The 14,033-nt window shown below is 41.9% G+C and overlaps 1 protein-coding gene across 13 annotated transcripts in view; it reads right to left on the bottom strand.

Moving 5' to 3' along the window:
* The window catches only part of DLG2 (discs large MAGUK scaffold protein 2), an 884,334-nt gene that overhangs the window by 66,589 nt on the left and 803,712 nt on the right, over positions 1–14,033 (bottom strand). For all 13 annotated transcript variants that reach the window (XR_009454391.1, XM_059708253.1, XM_059708255.1 and 10 more), the window contains 2 exons: positions 12,143–12,319; positions 1,343–1,418 (listed from right to left, as the gene is read on the bottom strand). Coding sequence is in view for 12 of the 13 variants with exons in the window: in XM_059708253.1 (XP_059564236.1) it covers positions 1,343–1,418; positions 12,143–12,319 (253 nt within the window). In the remaining variant the exon portion in view is untranslated. The remainder of the gene's footprint in view (positions 1–1,342; positions 1,419–12,142; positions 12,320–14,033) is intronic.

Raw genomic sequence — 14,033 nt, 5'->3', positions numbered from 1 at the left:
CAATAACAACAAAAGAACCTAATTTTAAAATAGGCAAAGGATCTAAATAGATATTTCTCCAAAGAAGAAATACAAATGGCCAATCAGCACATGAAAAGATGCTCAATACCAACAGCCATTAGAGAAATGCAGATCAAAACCATAATGAGATACCAAATAGGGTGGCTAAAAGCAGAAAGACATAAAATAACAAGTGCTGATGAATATGTGGAGAAATTGGAACTCTCACACACTGATGGTAGGATGGTAAAATGGTATGACCACCTTGGACAACAGTCTTGCAGTTCTTCAAATGACCCAGCAATTCCACTTCTAGGTATATCCCAAATGGAAATAAATGTATGTCCATGAATGCCCACAGCAGCATTATCCATAATAGCCAAAAAAGTGGAAACAACCCCAAAATCCATCAACTGATGAACAAATTAATTGAGGTATATCCACAATGGAACATTATTTGGCAGTGAAAAGAATAAAATATTTACACATGCTACAACATAGATGTACTTTGAGAACATTCTGTAAAGAAGCAGGCACAAAAGGTCACATAATGTATAATTCCATCTATATGAAATATCCAGAATAGGCAAATCTATAGAGACAAAGTGGATTAGTAGTAGGGCTGGGTTGGGGTGGAGATGGGGTTGGGGGAAATGGAAAGTGACTGCTACAGGATCTCTTAATGGGGTGATAGGATGTTCTAAAATTATGGTGGTGGTTGTATAACTCTCAATATACCAAAATCCTTTGGATTACTTACTTAAATTGGTGAACTGTATGGTAGTAAATTAGACCTCATTAAAGCTGTTATTAAAAAAGATACATGTGCATATGAGTAAATCTTTTAATTTTAGTGATTAAATTTCATTTGTTAATTCTCTTCTATGTCTGTCACAACAATCCATGTATTCACTTAGATGGTTCATATGTATATTTCCATAACCACTACTCTTAGCTTTATAATGTGTAACAGACTAGACATATTTTATGATGAACAGGTATCTTTTATGAAATCCATCCCTTTAGACATTTCATTTAAAAGAAAACAAATTAAAAATGAAAACACCTAAATTATATGTCTCTTCTTCATGGTAATCATTATATCACCTTCATCAACACATGATTTCTGCTGACTGCTAGCAGCTTTACCCCCAGAATTTAATATATTCACCATAAATCTGTTTCATCAGAAATCACATCATTTCTTTTAGCAATACATTTATAACAGTGCTCTACTGTCTGGTAGCTTCATAATTTACTTGCTACTGAAAGACTAAAGGTTAATTATAGTTAACTCCATGACAATCGAGAGAACTTAATGTTTTGATAATTTTGTACCTACCCCTTTTGAATCAATCACTCCAGGTTTTGCATTAAACTTCACAGTCTTTAATCGGGCACGCTCCTTTCTTTCCACCCTAGAGAAAATTGAAAATAAAGACTCTATCACATGGCCAGTCACTTAGGATTAAAGTTCCTCACTAAATGAAGGACACCTCTTCTTCTTATCAGGCAGCTCAAATAAAATGTGTTCTAAAATATTTCTGTTCTTTTGTGTAAAAAGTATACAAAGACAGTATAAAAAGTCTTGGTATAATGTCTTTAAGCTGCTAACACATCCCTTGAAATTTCTGTGTTTTTTTGTACTGAAAGTAATAGTATTTGGAACAAAGAGGGAGAAAAACCAGTATTTGTTATTTAAGTGCCTGAATAAATCCATCGAAATTTATTTCAAAGAAATCACAGCGCATCCTCTCTTCCAACCTTTTCACCTTTCTTTTTGTTTCTTTTTTCTTCCTTTCCCTTTAAGAACACTGGGTAGTTTACTACCTTCACCTCCAAACCAAACATGTTACAGATAATCTTGAATTGTCCCCTTTTCCCAATGTCCTCCTGTCATTCTTCTGCAGACTTCACTATTTACCCCCATTTCATTTATTTATCAATCACTTATTGAGGGCATACCATGTATCAAGCAAGGAGCTGGGAACAAGGGGAAAGCATTTTAACAGCATGACTGCAAAGAACATAAAGATTGATAATGCTGCACAGTTAGACCTCTGATAGCAATGTGGGAGCATATATCTCATGGAAGGACAAAGAGAAGTGGAAAGCATTGAGGTGGGCTTCTTGGAGGAGGTGTCAATTTATGTGATCTTGAAGGATGAGAAAGAGCTTGTCAGTAGGAAAAGTTCAGGGAGAATTTCCCAGACAGGAGAGACAACATACACCATGAGCTGAGGCTATAAGCAAGCTAAAGGTATTAGGAAGATTCCAGTATATGGTATACAGAGCATGGGGAAGTGAGGCTGGTGGTGGGGCCTCCTTGTAAAGGGTATTCACCCACACTAAGGACTTGGGTGTTTTTCCTTGGGGAATCCTCAAAATTAGAGGATATAAAACAGGAAAGTAATAGAATAGTTAGTATTTTAAGTATGTGACCCTGGTGAAGGAAAAATACTGGAGGAGGAAAGGGACAGCTGGAAGCAGGAGGTCTATCTATCTATCTATCTATCTATCTATCTATCTATCTATTTATTTTTAAATATCTTTTTATGATTTAGGAGAGAAAGGGATGGAGACATCAATGATGAGAGTCACTGATGGCATCCTCCTGCACTCCCCACACAGGGATCGAGTCCACAATCCAGGCATGTGTCCTGACCAGGAATTGAACTGTGACCGCCTGGTTCATAGGTTGACGCTCAACCACTGAGCCACACCGGCTGGGTCAGGAGGCCTATTTAGAAGATATTGCCATAACCCAGGCAGGAAATGATTAGATATCATAGTGAAGTGGAGGAGAGAGAGGGGCTTGAGGAATATCAGTAAAATAAAGTTGTTAGGAGTTGTGCCTTGTTTGAAGGCTGGCATTGAAAAATAGGAAAAGGCAAAAATTTAAATATCTCCCTATTTTTTTATTTTTTTGCCTCTCCAGTGTGTCACATCATTTCTTTCTCTGAGCCATAATAGCACTTATTTGCACCTCTGTGTCGGCTTTTCTCTCATTTCCCTGTGTCTGTTTATTTCTCATTACACATGCAAGGCTCTATGGTCTTTGAAGGCAAGCCCACATATCACCCCACAATGTGTTATAACAAGTCCTCCATTAGTAACTGTTGAACTAACAGAATATTCATTGCATTGTTTTAACATGACACTTGGCTAGCTCTTATTTCAAAAGCAGACAAAGAAAAGAAAGAGGAAAAACCTAAATCTAGAGAAACTTAATGGTTTCTAAAATCTAAGCTATTCATAGATTAATAATTAACAACATACGCCTTTTAAACTGTGGGCTCTTTTGTGCTTCCAGCTGAAACACAGTGAGAATCAGGGTTTCTATAGTTACAGAATGGAGTTTCAGAATATATTTATTTCAATGTGAGAGTAGAATATTTGAGTGGAAACAGCTGAACAAAATATTTCAAATCTAACCTCACATATGAAAGCAATGTGTTCCACGGAGAGTTTCTGTGTGCACCCAACATTCAGGAGTTGGGAGGAGAGCAAGGAAGACTTCAGAGAAGGTGAGCTGCCGGCTGGAAAGATGTTCCCTGAAAAAATGCCTTCTCTGAGCCCCTTCAGCTTTTCTCAGTTTTAATCCAAGAGCAAATGCTAATTCATATTCATTTCTTTGGATTTTTCTAACACCGCTGTTATAGCCCTGACTTTATCCTGGCTTCTTTGCATCAACCAGGCTAAATATGGAAAAGACGAGTTCAATAGATGTTGCCAAAATGACTGTAGCATGCAGAGAACACACATGGTTATTTGATCAGGCTGTGCAAATTCTGCATAAATCTATAAAACTCATGTGGGCCCCGAACATGCAAATATTAGGCTCAGTATTCTACTCTAAAAATTGTTTGGCCACAGCATTCTAATCCCCCCCCCCCTGGTTCCTAAGTCCATTCTTTTTTAAAAATATATATATTTTATTGATTTTTTTACAGAGAGGAAGGGAGAGGGACAGAGAGTTAGAAACATCGATGAGAGAGAAACATTGATCAGCTGTCTCCTGCACACCCCCTACTGGGGATGTGCCCACAACCAAGGTACATGCCCTTGACCGGAATCGAACCTGGGACCCTTGAGTCCGCAGGCTGACGCTCTATCCACTGAACCAAATTGGTTAGGGCCCTAAGTCCATTCTTTTCAGATTTCTTAACAAGTGTCCCTATTAGGCCATTTGTAATGGTCTATCCCTTAACTCTTAAAAGGGTTGCAAAGAATGTTGTCAGATGGATGAACAAACAGCCAGATAGACACAAACACATGCATACAAACCTAATATTTGATATGGTATATCATTACTCTTTGAACAGGCAACAGAGTTAGTAAATAACAATTTTTAAAGCCCTCCTTATATAGGTGGCATGGTTTCATTAACAATGATAATGATGATATATATATTAGTGGTGGCTGAAGTTTTAACATATAAGTATTAATGAAAAATTCCTTTACTTTTACATGATCTCATCTGCTCCCCACTATAACCCAGTGATGTAGGTGTTATCAACCCTATTCTATGGCTGGGTAACCTGAGACTTGAAGTGTACGCCATTAGAAAGTGGTAGAAATAGGGCCTGAACAAGTACCTGCTAACAGCTAACTTTAGTGACATGCACATCCACTCAGTTTCAGAAACAGCATTCAAGGGCTATCCACACCTCCCTTATCCAATGGGAATTCTCAAAAAAACGTGATGTTCTGGCTGAGAAGCACATAGCTTTATGGCCAGTACAATTCCCTGTTAGTCTGGGCTGAGTTTATCACGATGAATAACAACCCCTTCCCTTGTACTCCCATATCCAAAATGTCCTGAATTAAATAAACCATAACCCAATTTAAGCATATAATCACTGAGATAATACTGTATCTTAATAGTCTGGCCTCAATATTAAGAATTAGCTTGCTCTTAACACTGACATTCAGGTTAGCCAAATGCGTATTTGCAACATTACGTCACAAGTATGTGATTGATTTCTCTCCTCAGCAGTCTTTTTGGTGTTCACAGAAACCCCACCATAGTCTTGCTTTCCCATCACTAAAGCCCACATTGATTGCCACTTGGATTTCCCTGCAAACCCCCCTCCTTGGTAGTAGTGGCTATGGCTTATCTTTTCTTTCTCACCTTATTCAGTCCCTGCTTCTCTCCAATGGCTTCTTGGGATGCATGTGGATAGCTTATTGCTGAAGTGAGAGTTAGGGTTGGGAAACAGGGCCCTACATAGTGCTTTGAGCTCAAAATCTGAAGAAAGGAAAATAGCCATCCTTTGCAAATGCACAAAAGTATCAGAAGCTATTCTAAGCACTTTGCCTACATTATCTATCATCTGTACAGTGATCCAGGGCTTAACATAGAGCTGGGAATAGAGTAGGAACTAAATGAATCTTTGTTGAATAAATGCACGAATAAATTAACCCTCAAGGAAGCTACTAGTTCTTGACCTGAACATGAAAACAGGCACAGAGACTTTCAGTGACATGACCAATCAACCAGTGTGTCTGATAAAAAACAAAAAACTGTTCATTGTTTTATGACTTTTTCACTTGGTAAATTTGGCATCACCTTCTCTAATTATTTTACTAAGTAAGACTCCTTTGGCAGAAATAGGTGATATTAAGTTTCCTAAATCTTTACCTAAGGAAAAGGTAGACAGAATAGAGTTGAGAAGAACCGCTGTACTTCTCTCACACTCAAGAGAGGCAAACAATTAATTAGATTATTTAAGCAGAAATAATCCTCTCCGCCCTGATTTGGTCGCTGACCAAAATACAGAAAATATAAACTGGATGGCAAAATACGAGCAATCGGTTCTGACACCGAGCATCTCCAGAGAGAACCACATGGTCATGCTTTAATGAGCCCAACTGTCTCCTTCTGCCCTCTCAGCCAATTCCCATCTGGCCTTTTCAGGTGCTGGCCAAACTCCTAATGAAGTCAGGCTTGGAGTGCTAGATGGTGGGAACATCATTTGGTGCTGGTGTCCCTTTGGCTGTGCTCCACAAGGCCCTGTTGTAGGGAGAATGGAAATGCCATCCATGTTACTGGCCACAGGCTTGCTGCGAAAGCTAGGCAAGTACACCCTTATGCAATGCCAGCTGCAATCTGTCATCTGAGAGCCCAGGTGACCAGTCACTGTGGGGCAATATATACTAGTAGAGACTTGGATTAAAGACTGTGGAACAAATCTGAGCTTGGCCATTCCCAAACTATGTAGCCTCAGAAAACAGAGATTTATGCTAAGAGCCCAGGTTTTGAAATCACACAAGCCTGGGTTTGAATTCTACTTCTACCACTTACTAGCTCTATGATCTAGGGCAGTGGTCGGCAAACTGCGGCTCGCGAGCCACATGCGGCTCTTTGGCCACTTGAGTGTGGCTCTTCCACAAAATACCACGTGCGGGCGCGCATGTACAGTGTGATTGAAACTTCGTGGCCCATGCGCAGAAGTCGGTATTTTGTGGAACAGCCACACTCAAGGGGCCAAAGAGCCGCATGTGGCTCGTGAGCCGCAGTTTGCTAACCACTGACCTAGGGCATGTCATTCACCTTCTTAGGATCTCAGGTTCATGTTGTTAAAATTAGAATATTAATACAGACTTCAAAAAATTATAGTAAATGTTAAATGAGATAATACAAGAAAATTGTTTCACACAGTGTCCAAAACCTAGTAAGAACTCCTTAATTGGGAATGGTACACTTCTGGTCTAGTGGAAAGCCGCATGGTCTTACACCAGAGAGACCTGGGTTCAGCCACTGGCTGGCTGTAACCTTTGGTTTCCCTATAAGGCTTTTGTGAAGATTAAATGCAATTGTATATTTGAAAGCACTTGGCGCAATACAGAGGCAGTGCTGTCATCAGATGGAATCTATCTCTCTTCTGTCTGCTGCCCTTTCACTTCTCTTGACACCTGCTATAGACTGAACGTTTGTGCTCTCAACCCCCACCTTGTCAGTTCATTAGTGAAGCCCTGATCCCCAATGTGATGGTATTTGGAGCTGGGGCCTTTGGGAGAGAATTAGGTCAGGAGGGTGGAGACATTATAAATGAGATTAGTGCCCTTAGAAGAAGAGACATACGAAAAACCAATCTCTCTTTCAGCCATATAAGGAGACAGCAAGAAGGCCATCTGCCAACTAGGAAGAGGGCCCTCACTGGGAACCCAATTAGTCAGCACCTTGAATTTGGACTCCCAGTCTCCAGAACTGTGAGAAATCAATATTTAAACCACCCAATCTGTGGTATTTTGTTATCGCAGCCTAAGCCGAGTAGGACGATATCTTTATTTACGATACAGCCCTCATTGCTCTAATCATAGTGCAGCTGTACCATAGTTACATGCTGGTCCCATAAATGTTGAGCTCCAGAGAGTGGCCCGATGACAGCCCTTGGAACCCAGATGCCACTCAAGCAATGCTTCCTGAATTAAATTTTGAGAAGTCTTACTTTTGTAACTTTGGGAGATAGGATTGCATATGAATTAGGAACATCAATTCTGCAGTCTAGATTCAAATCCCAGTTCCGTCATGTACTAGCTGGGCAGTTTTAGGCAAGTTAACCAACCTCCTGATTTATCAAATGAAAATAATAATATAACTTCCTTTATAAGGTTGCAATGCAGTTTAAATAAGTTAATTGTAAAGGACTTAGAACAGTGTCTAGCATGTCCTAGGGGTGTTCTGATAAATAAAATTTATTCACCATTTTCAAAAAATGGAGGGAAATCATTTTCATCTTGGTTTTATTGGGCTGATTAAATGGAATAGTAATAGGGAAACATCCTTGTAAGGAGTAATGTCACACACTGATGTAATCCATTATGAGATTTTTCCAGATCCACTCCACTAGCTGAACTATACTCATAAAAGGGGCTATAGGGAAATTAAGGATGGAAAAATAACCCCAATGTAATAGTAAATTATATTTGTATCAGCTGCCATTTACTCTGAGCTGAATGAAATCTGAAATGAGGCTGCCTCATTAGAAGTAAAGTATTAAAGAGTAGGCTCAGAACAGGCTCATGACAGGCTTTAAATTGCATTAAAGCAAGTGCATAAGACTCTGTGAAGAACCAAGATGGTGGTGTAGGTAAACGCCTATACTTACTGCCTCCCACAACCACATCAAAATTACAACTAAAACACAGACCAATCATCATTTAGAACCAGCTAAAAGCTGGCTGAATAGAAGTCCTATAACCAGAGAAGTAAAAAGAAAGCACATTGAGACTGGTAGGAGGGGCAGAAACACAGAATGGGCTGGACTGGCACCCACCTGTGCCCCTTTTTAAATCAGGAGGGAGAGAGACTCTGTGGAGCTGCCCATGAGGAGCAAGGGATCTCAGCTACACACCAGACCCCTATCCCAGGGTCCCAGAGCTGGGAAGAGAAGTCCCTGCAACTTTTCGATGTAAAAATCAGTGGGGATTGGGGCTGAGTGACATGGAGGCTGGTGAAGATCCAGGTATTCCTTTTAAAGAACTGGGCAGGAACTTACACGGTCCTACTTCTTCTGAGCTCCAGCACCAGGGGCACCCAGACACATATGGGGAGGAACTGGATTGTCTGGCATCAGGGCAGGAACTTGGGGGAGACTTTCTCCCAGAAAGGGCTGCTCGCAGGGTTCACTGTTCTAGTGCTGGGACCTCCCTGTCCCAGGGCTGACTGGCAGCCAAGTAGAGTTTCCATCAGGTTGGCCCAGACTGTTTGCTCCACCCTGGTGATTTCCTGAGACCCCACCCAATCCAATTTACAGCTCCACCCAACCTGGTTGCACCCAATTTTCCGCATGAATAGCCTGTCCCTGCTCAGACTTCAGACTTTGCTAAAATCTCTCAAACAAGGTTCAGTTGGTGACAGTGTGCCCCAAACCTATCAATAAAAGGGCCAAGACCCAGCACTAGCACCAGCCTGCCTTGCTTCACAGCTGGGCTTGCCTCCTGCACAGCAGCTCTCCCACTGTAGTCGCAGCTGGTCATCACAGCCAATTAATCTGGAGGCCAACTCCTCCCATAGATGCCAAGAGCAATCAAGGCTCAACTACAAGACTGTGCACACAGCCCACACAGGGGCACACCTGGTGAAAGAATTACAAGTCCAGCAAGCACAGAGAGTCTCAAACAAGAGGAACCCAAAGAGGCCCACACCAAGACACATCATAATTAAGATGCCAAAGGTTAAAGACAAAGAGAGAATCTTAAAAGCAGCAAGAGATAAGCGGTTATCTACAAGGGCGTGCCCATCCAACTGTCAGCTGATTTCTCAACAAAAACTTTGCAGGCCAGAAGGGACTGGCAAGAAATACTCAAAATGATGAATAGCAAGGACCTACGACCAAGGTTACTCTACCCAGCAAAGCTCTCATTTAAAATTGAGGGTCAGATAAAGGGCTTCGTAGACTAGAAAAAGCAAAAGGAATTCATCACCAGAAAAAAAAAGAAATGTTAGAGTATTCAAGAAGAAGGAGAAGAAGGAGGATGAGGAGAAGGGGGATAAAAGATATGAACAATAAAATGGCAACAAATACATATCAACAATTGAATAAAAAAATTAAATGAACATGAAATGTAATGAACAAACTGGTGAATAAAAGAGAATCAGAGGCATGGAAGTATGGAACAGACTGACGAATCTCAGAGGGAAGGGGGTGGGGGGTGGGTGGGAAGAAATTAACTAAAGATCTTACCTATGGACACGGACAGTAGGGTGGTGAAGGCCTGGGTGGGGTGGGAACTGGGTGGAGGGGAGCAGTGGAGGGAAAAAGGAGGACATCTCTAATACTCTCAACAATAAAAGTATTTTTTTTAAAGAACTCTGTGAGATATATTTTAATTTCTTCTTTATACTTTTCTAAAATTTTCCACTTTTCTACAGTGAAATGTATGACTTTGGAATGAATTAAATTCTAAAGAGAAAATTTTAGAGAAATTAATTTACAGCCACACACACACAGGCACACACGTGCACACATGCACACATATGAAGGAGGGCACTGGTCCCTCGTGAGATACAATACAAACAAATATCAATATTAGATTCACTAGACAAACTTCTTTTCCAGGCCAGCTGTAGTATGGTTGTTAAAATGATTCTCACCCCCCTCAAAAAGACAGCCAACTAAGAATGACGGCTAGCAGGTGGAAGATTACAAAAAGAATAGTACCTACAATGTTTCTTGGGAAGAAAAGGGTATGTAATCCAACAAAGGAAGAAGTATTGACAAGGCTGATTAGAATCACAGAACCACAGGGTTGGAAAGAGACTGAAAATCATACAGTTCAACTCTCCCATCCAAAGCCTGACTCCTTTGTGCAATTTTCCCGACACCACATCTTCTATTATCAGAATCACCTGGAGGAATTTACAGAAAAATAAAGATTTCCAGGACCATCCATGCGGACTGAATTAGAATCTTGTGTGTGTGTGTGTGTGTGTGTGTGTGTGTTGGGGGGGGGGGGCGGTGTGAGGGGGAGGTAGAAGGCGGGCATGCCTAAGTGTCTATAATGTTCCCCTGGTGTGAAAAATCATTATTCTAGCTGACTATCTTCCAGGTACTCTACACTATCTCTGGGCAGCTCTGACTGGTAAAAGCACTTTAACATGAGCCGAAGTCTATTCCCACAAAGTGTTCCTTCTCCACCCATTTCATCCTTGGGGCTTTTTTCTACAGAGCAGGCCCTCAGACAGCTTCAGTTAATTAAATCAAACCAAATAAAAATGCATGTTGCTTTGACATATTCTTTTTTGCAGTAAATGAAAATGGAGAAACATAGAATATAAACTAGGGCTGAGAGAAATGCTCTGAATACAAAATCGTTCAGAAAACATTACAAGCCATGGCACAAACTCTGAATGTCCTCTCAAAGCAACGTGAGGCAGCTATCCAGGTGCCCAGAGGTTTAGAGAACCCCAGGTACGTGTCTGCTAGCGGGGGGGCGGGGGAGTCCTGGGCATGGCCAGGGGTGTGGGGAGGTTTCCTGAAGTTTCAGTGCTTCTCTGCAAGTCCACCCTTCAAGGTGAGGGAGCAGCTGTGAATAGTTGGCCTGCTACACCCCCCTCCCCCCGCCTTTCTCCCCAGGCTGTGAGGCCACAAGCAGAGCAAGATAGGAGACCAGTCTTCTCTGGGGTGCAAATGCCCTGCGGGGTTATTCTTCAGTATAATTTACACCTTCCCACTGTGGTTTGAGCCAGCTCAGTCACTGGACCATGTTGTGTGTGGCACTTACATCCTTCACTGAGGATTTTTACAGAGGTGTTGGGGGTCTGGATGTGAGGTGAGCCCTTTGAGAAACCTGCAGCTCATGGTGACTACTCTGAATAAGTATTATTCCCCACTTTCATTTCTTGCCATTTCTCTTCTCTAGGGTGCAGATAGTTTGGTTCTTAGTCAGTATCTGGGGTGAAGATTAGAAGCTGCTGGGACAGATGAGGGACTTGGCTGTTCTGAAGTATATTCTTGCCTTTCTAAAGCAGAGTTGAACAAATACTTAGAAAAGAAAGAGCATAATTCTCTCGACTTAGGAAACACGGAACTAAATATCTGAGTGGGAGTGGGTGGAGAGTTGTAGGGTAGGGTGGGGAACAGGATAACTAAAGGAGTGAAAAGCAGTTGTAAACTCAGACTTTCCACCTCACCCAATTTGACAGCTCGTGTCCCAAGCATCTGGATTTGGAAGGGAATGGAAGTCTGTAGTTGATTTCCTTCAATATTTGGAGGTAACACACAACCAGGGCCTTACCTTAGTAGACAATCTACTTTCTTTGGCATTTCCCTGGTCTTTCTATGAAATTATCTGTTACATTTTGAACCTTTGGAATAAGCCTTCTGAGGGTGTAAGTCAGCATGAAGCTGATGGGCAGAATCTTGCAATTGGGAATGCTGGTCGAAGTTGGAGGAAGGCAGTGTTGGCAGATCCTCTCTTCCCTTTATGCCCTATCACAGTCACCGGCTTCAGTAAAACCCTAACATGAAGGGAGTGAGACTATTTAATTTGTGTCACCTGTCAATTTCCCTGCAGACTGACTTTCCCATTCAAAGAGATACTTGTGAACAGTTTGTCCCATGTTCATCCTCCCTCATCTCCCTGCCCGGAGAGCGGAAGAGCGAGTGCTCTGAAGCAGAGAAGGCCTTCTTACCTCCGTTTGCTGGGGATGACTCCCATCTCCTCACTGTCTCCATCCAGGGTGACTCTCCGGGCTTGCCACCACTCATCATCAGAGGCGTTGATAACATGGAGAATATCTCCGTATTTAAAACTAAGTCCTTGGCTTGGCAGCCCACTGTCCTTGCTCTTGTCATAGTCAAACATGGCTCTGGAGGGAGCAAAAAGAAAGGACATTGTTAGGACTCCCTGGAGCACAGATTTTGGATGCACAGTTTTGATTTTGCACTCTTGCCCTGAGCACCCATCATCCAGCTTTTAGGACTAACTCCCAAATTGCAGTCCATGTTCCCATTGCTTTGGTCACAAGTGGAGGCTAGTTCTTTTTAAAAAAATATATTGTATTGATTTTTTACAGAGAGGAAGGGAGAGGGATAGAGAGTTAGAAACATCGATGAGAGAGACATCGATCAGCTGCCTCCTGCACACCTCCTACTGGGGATGTGCCTGCAACCAAGGTACATGCCCTTGACCGGAATAGAACCTGGGACCCTTCAGTCTGCAGGCCAACACTTTATCCACTGAGCCAAACCGGTTAGGGCTCAAGTGGAGGCTAGTTCTTGCTTCTCCTTGGTGGTGGCAGGGGGAGCCTCTAGACTCCTGAAACTGGGGTGCTTTCCTTGGAGACCATCATTTGTGACAAGGTGATAATAGGAGATGGTAAAGATAGTTTAGTACCTGATGAAGGTTTTTTTAAAAATATATATTTTATTGATTTTTTACAGAGAGGAAGGGAGAGGGATAGAGAGCTAGAAACATCGATGAGAGAGAAACATTGATCAGCTGCCTCCTGCACACCTCCCACTGGGGATGTGCCCGCAACCAAAGTACATGCCCTTGACCAGAATCGAACCCGGGACCTCTCAGTCCGCAGGTCAACGCTCTATCCACTGAGCCAAACCGGTTTGGTGATGATTGTTTTTTCTTTCCCACTATGGTCAATTTTTTAAAATCACGAAAAAGAAGGAAATAATGAAGAGGAGCATGGGCATCTTTCTGAATGAACCATTTGTGTTCTGGACAGATCCTCTCAGATGTATCGTTCTTTGGAACTCTTTCCTTTATAATAGGGGAAAATGGTAAAAACTCAGATGTCCACTCACAGGGGACTGTGATCCCTCCATCTACTGGAATACTGGGCCATCACTGAAATTGGATGGTTGCAGAGATCAACATAATGACACGGATAAATGCTTAAAATGCAATAATGCAAATCTATACACCTATGTTTATCTGTGTGGGTGTATAGATAGATCAAAATTATATGGACAAGACAAATCTTGTTGCTCCCACAGAATGCTGAGCCCACCTCATCATTGCAATGATCACTCTGGGTTGTATGTCTTGCTTTATGTATCATGCTTTCCCCACTGAAGAGCATTTGCTTAGCCTAGCAAAGCCCAACACAGGAATGACTGGTGGGGTGAGGGAATTGGAAGCAGAATTAAAATTATGACTGAGACCTTATAATAACCAGCTTTTGCTTTCAGAAGGTACCGTTTGTCTCAAGTCCTATATTGGCCCCCTCCTCCTGTATGCCCCACTCTCACAAACCACCACCACACACACAGCATACAATTTCTCCAGAGAAGCAGATTTTTCCATCTCCCTCTTTATTCCCCTGTGATTCCATCCTAAGAATTTCCCTGGAGTGCCAGCACTATGCAAGAAAAATTAGCTAGATCTGGGAAACAGACTTTTCTAATATCACAGGACTAAGTGGGGTTCTTTTTATTTTTTTTCTCCTTATGAAAGAAATGCCATATCTGCTGTCATGGCAACCGAAAAGAGCTGAAGGCAGCATCTAAAGCTCTGAAATGCTGCAGGAAAAGTCGAATTACTTGCAACACCGCCCCTTCTTCCAT

The sequence above is a fragment of the Myotis daubentonii genome, chromosome 9, assembly GCF_963259705.1.
Source record: "Myotis daubentonii chromosome 9, mMyoDau2.1, whole genome shotgun sequence".
In the NCBI taxonomy this organism is placed as follows: domain Eukaryota; kingdom Metazoa; phylum Chordata; class Mammalia; order Chiroptera; family Vespertilionidae; genus Myotis; species Myotis daubentonii.
This window is presented reverse-complemented; position numbering and strand designations above follow the sequence as displayed.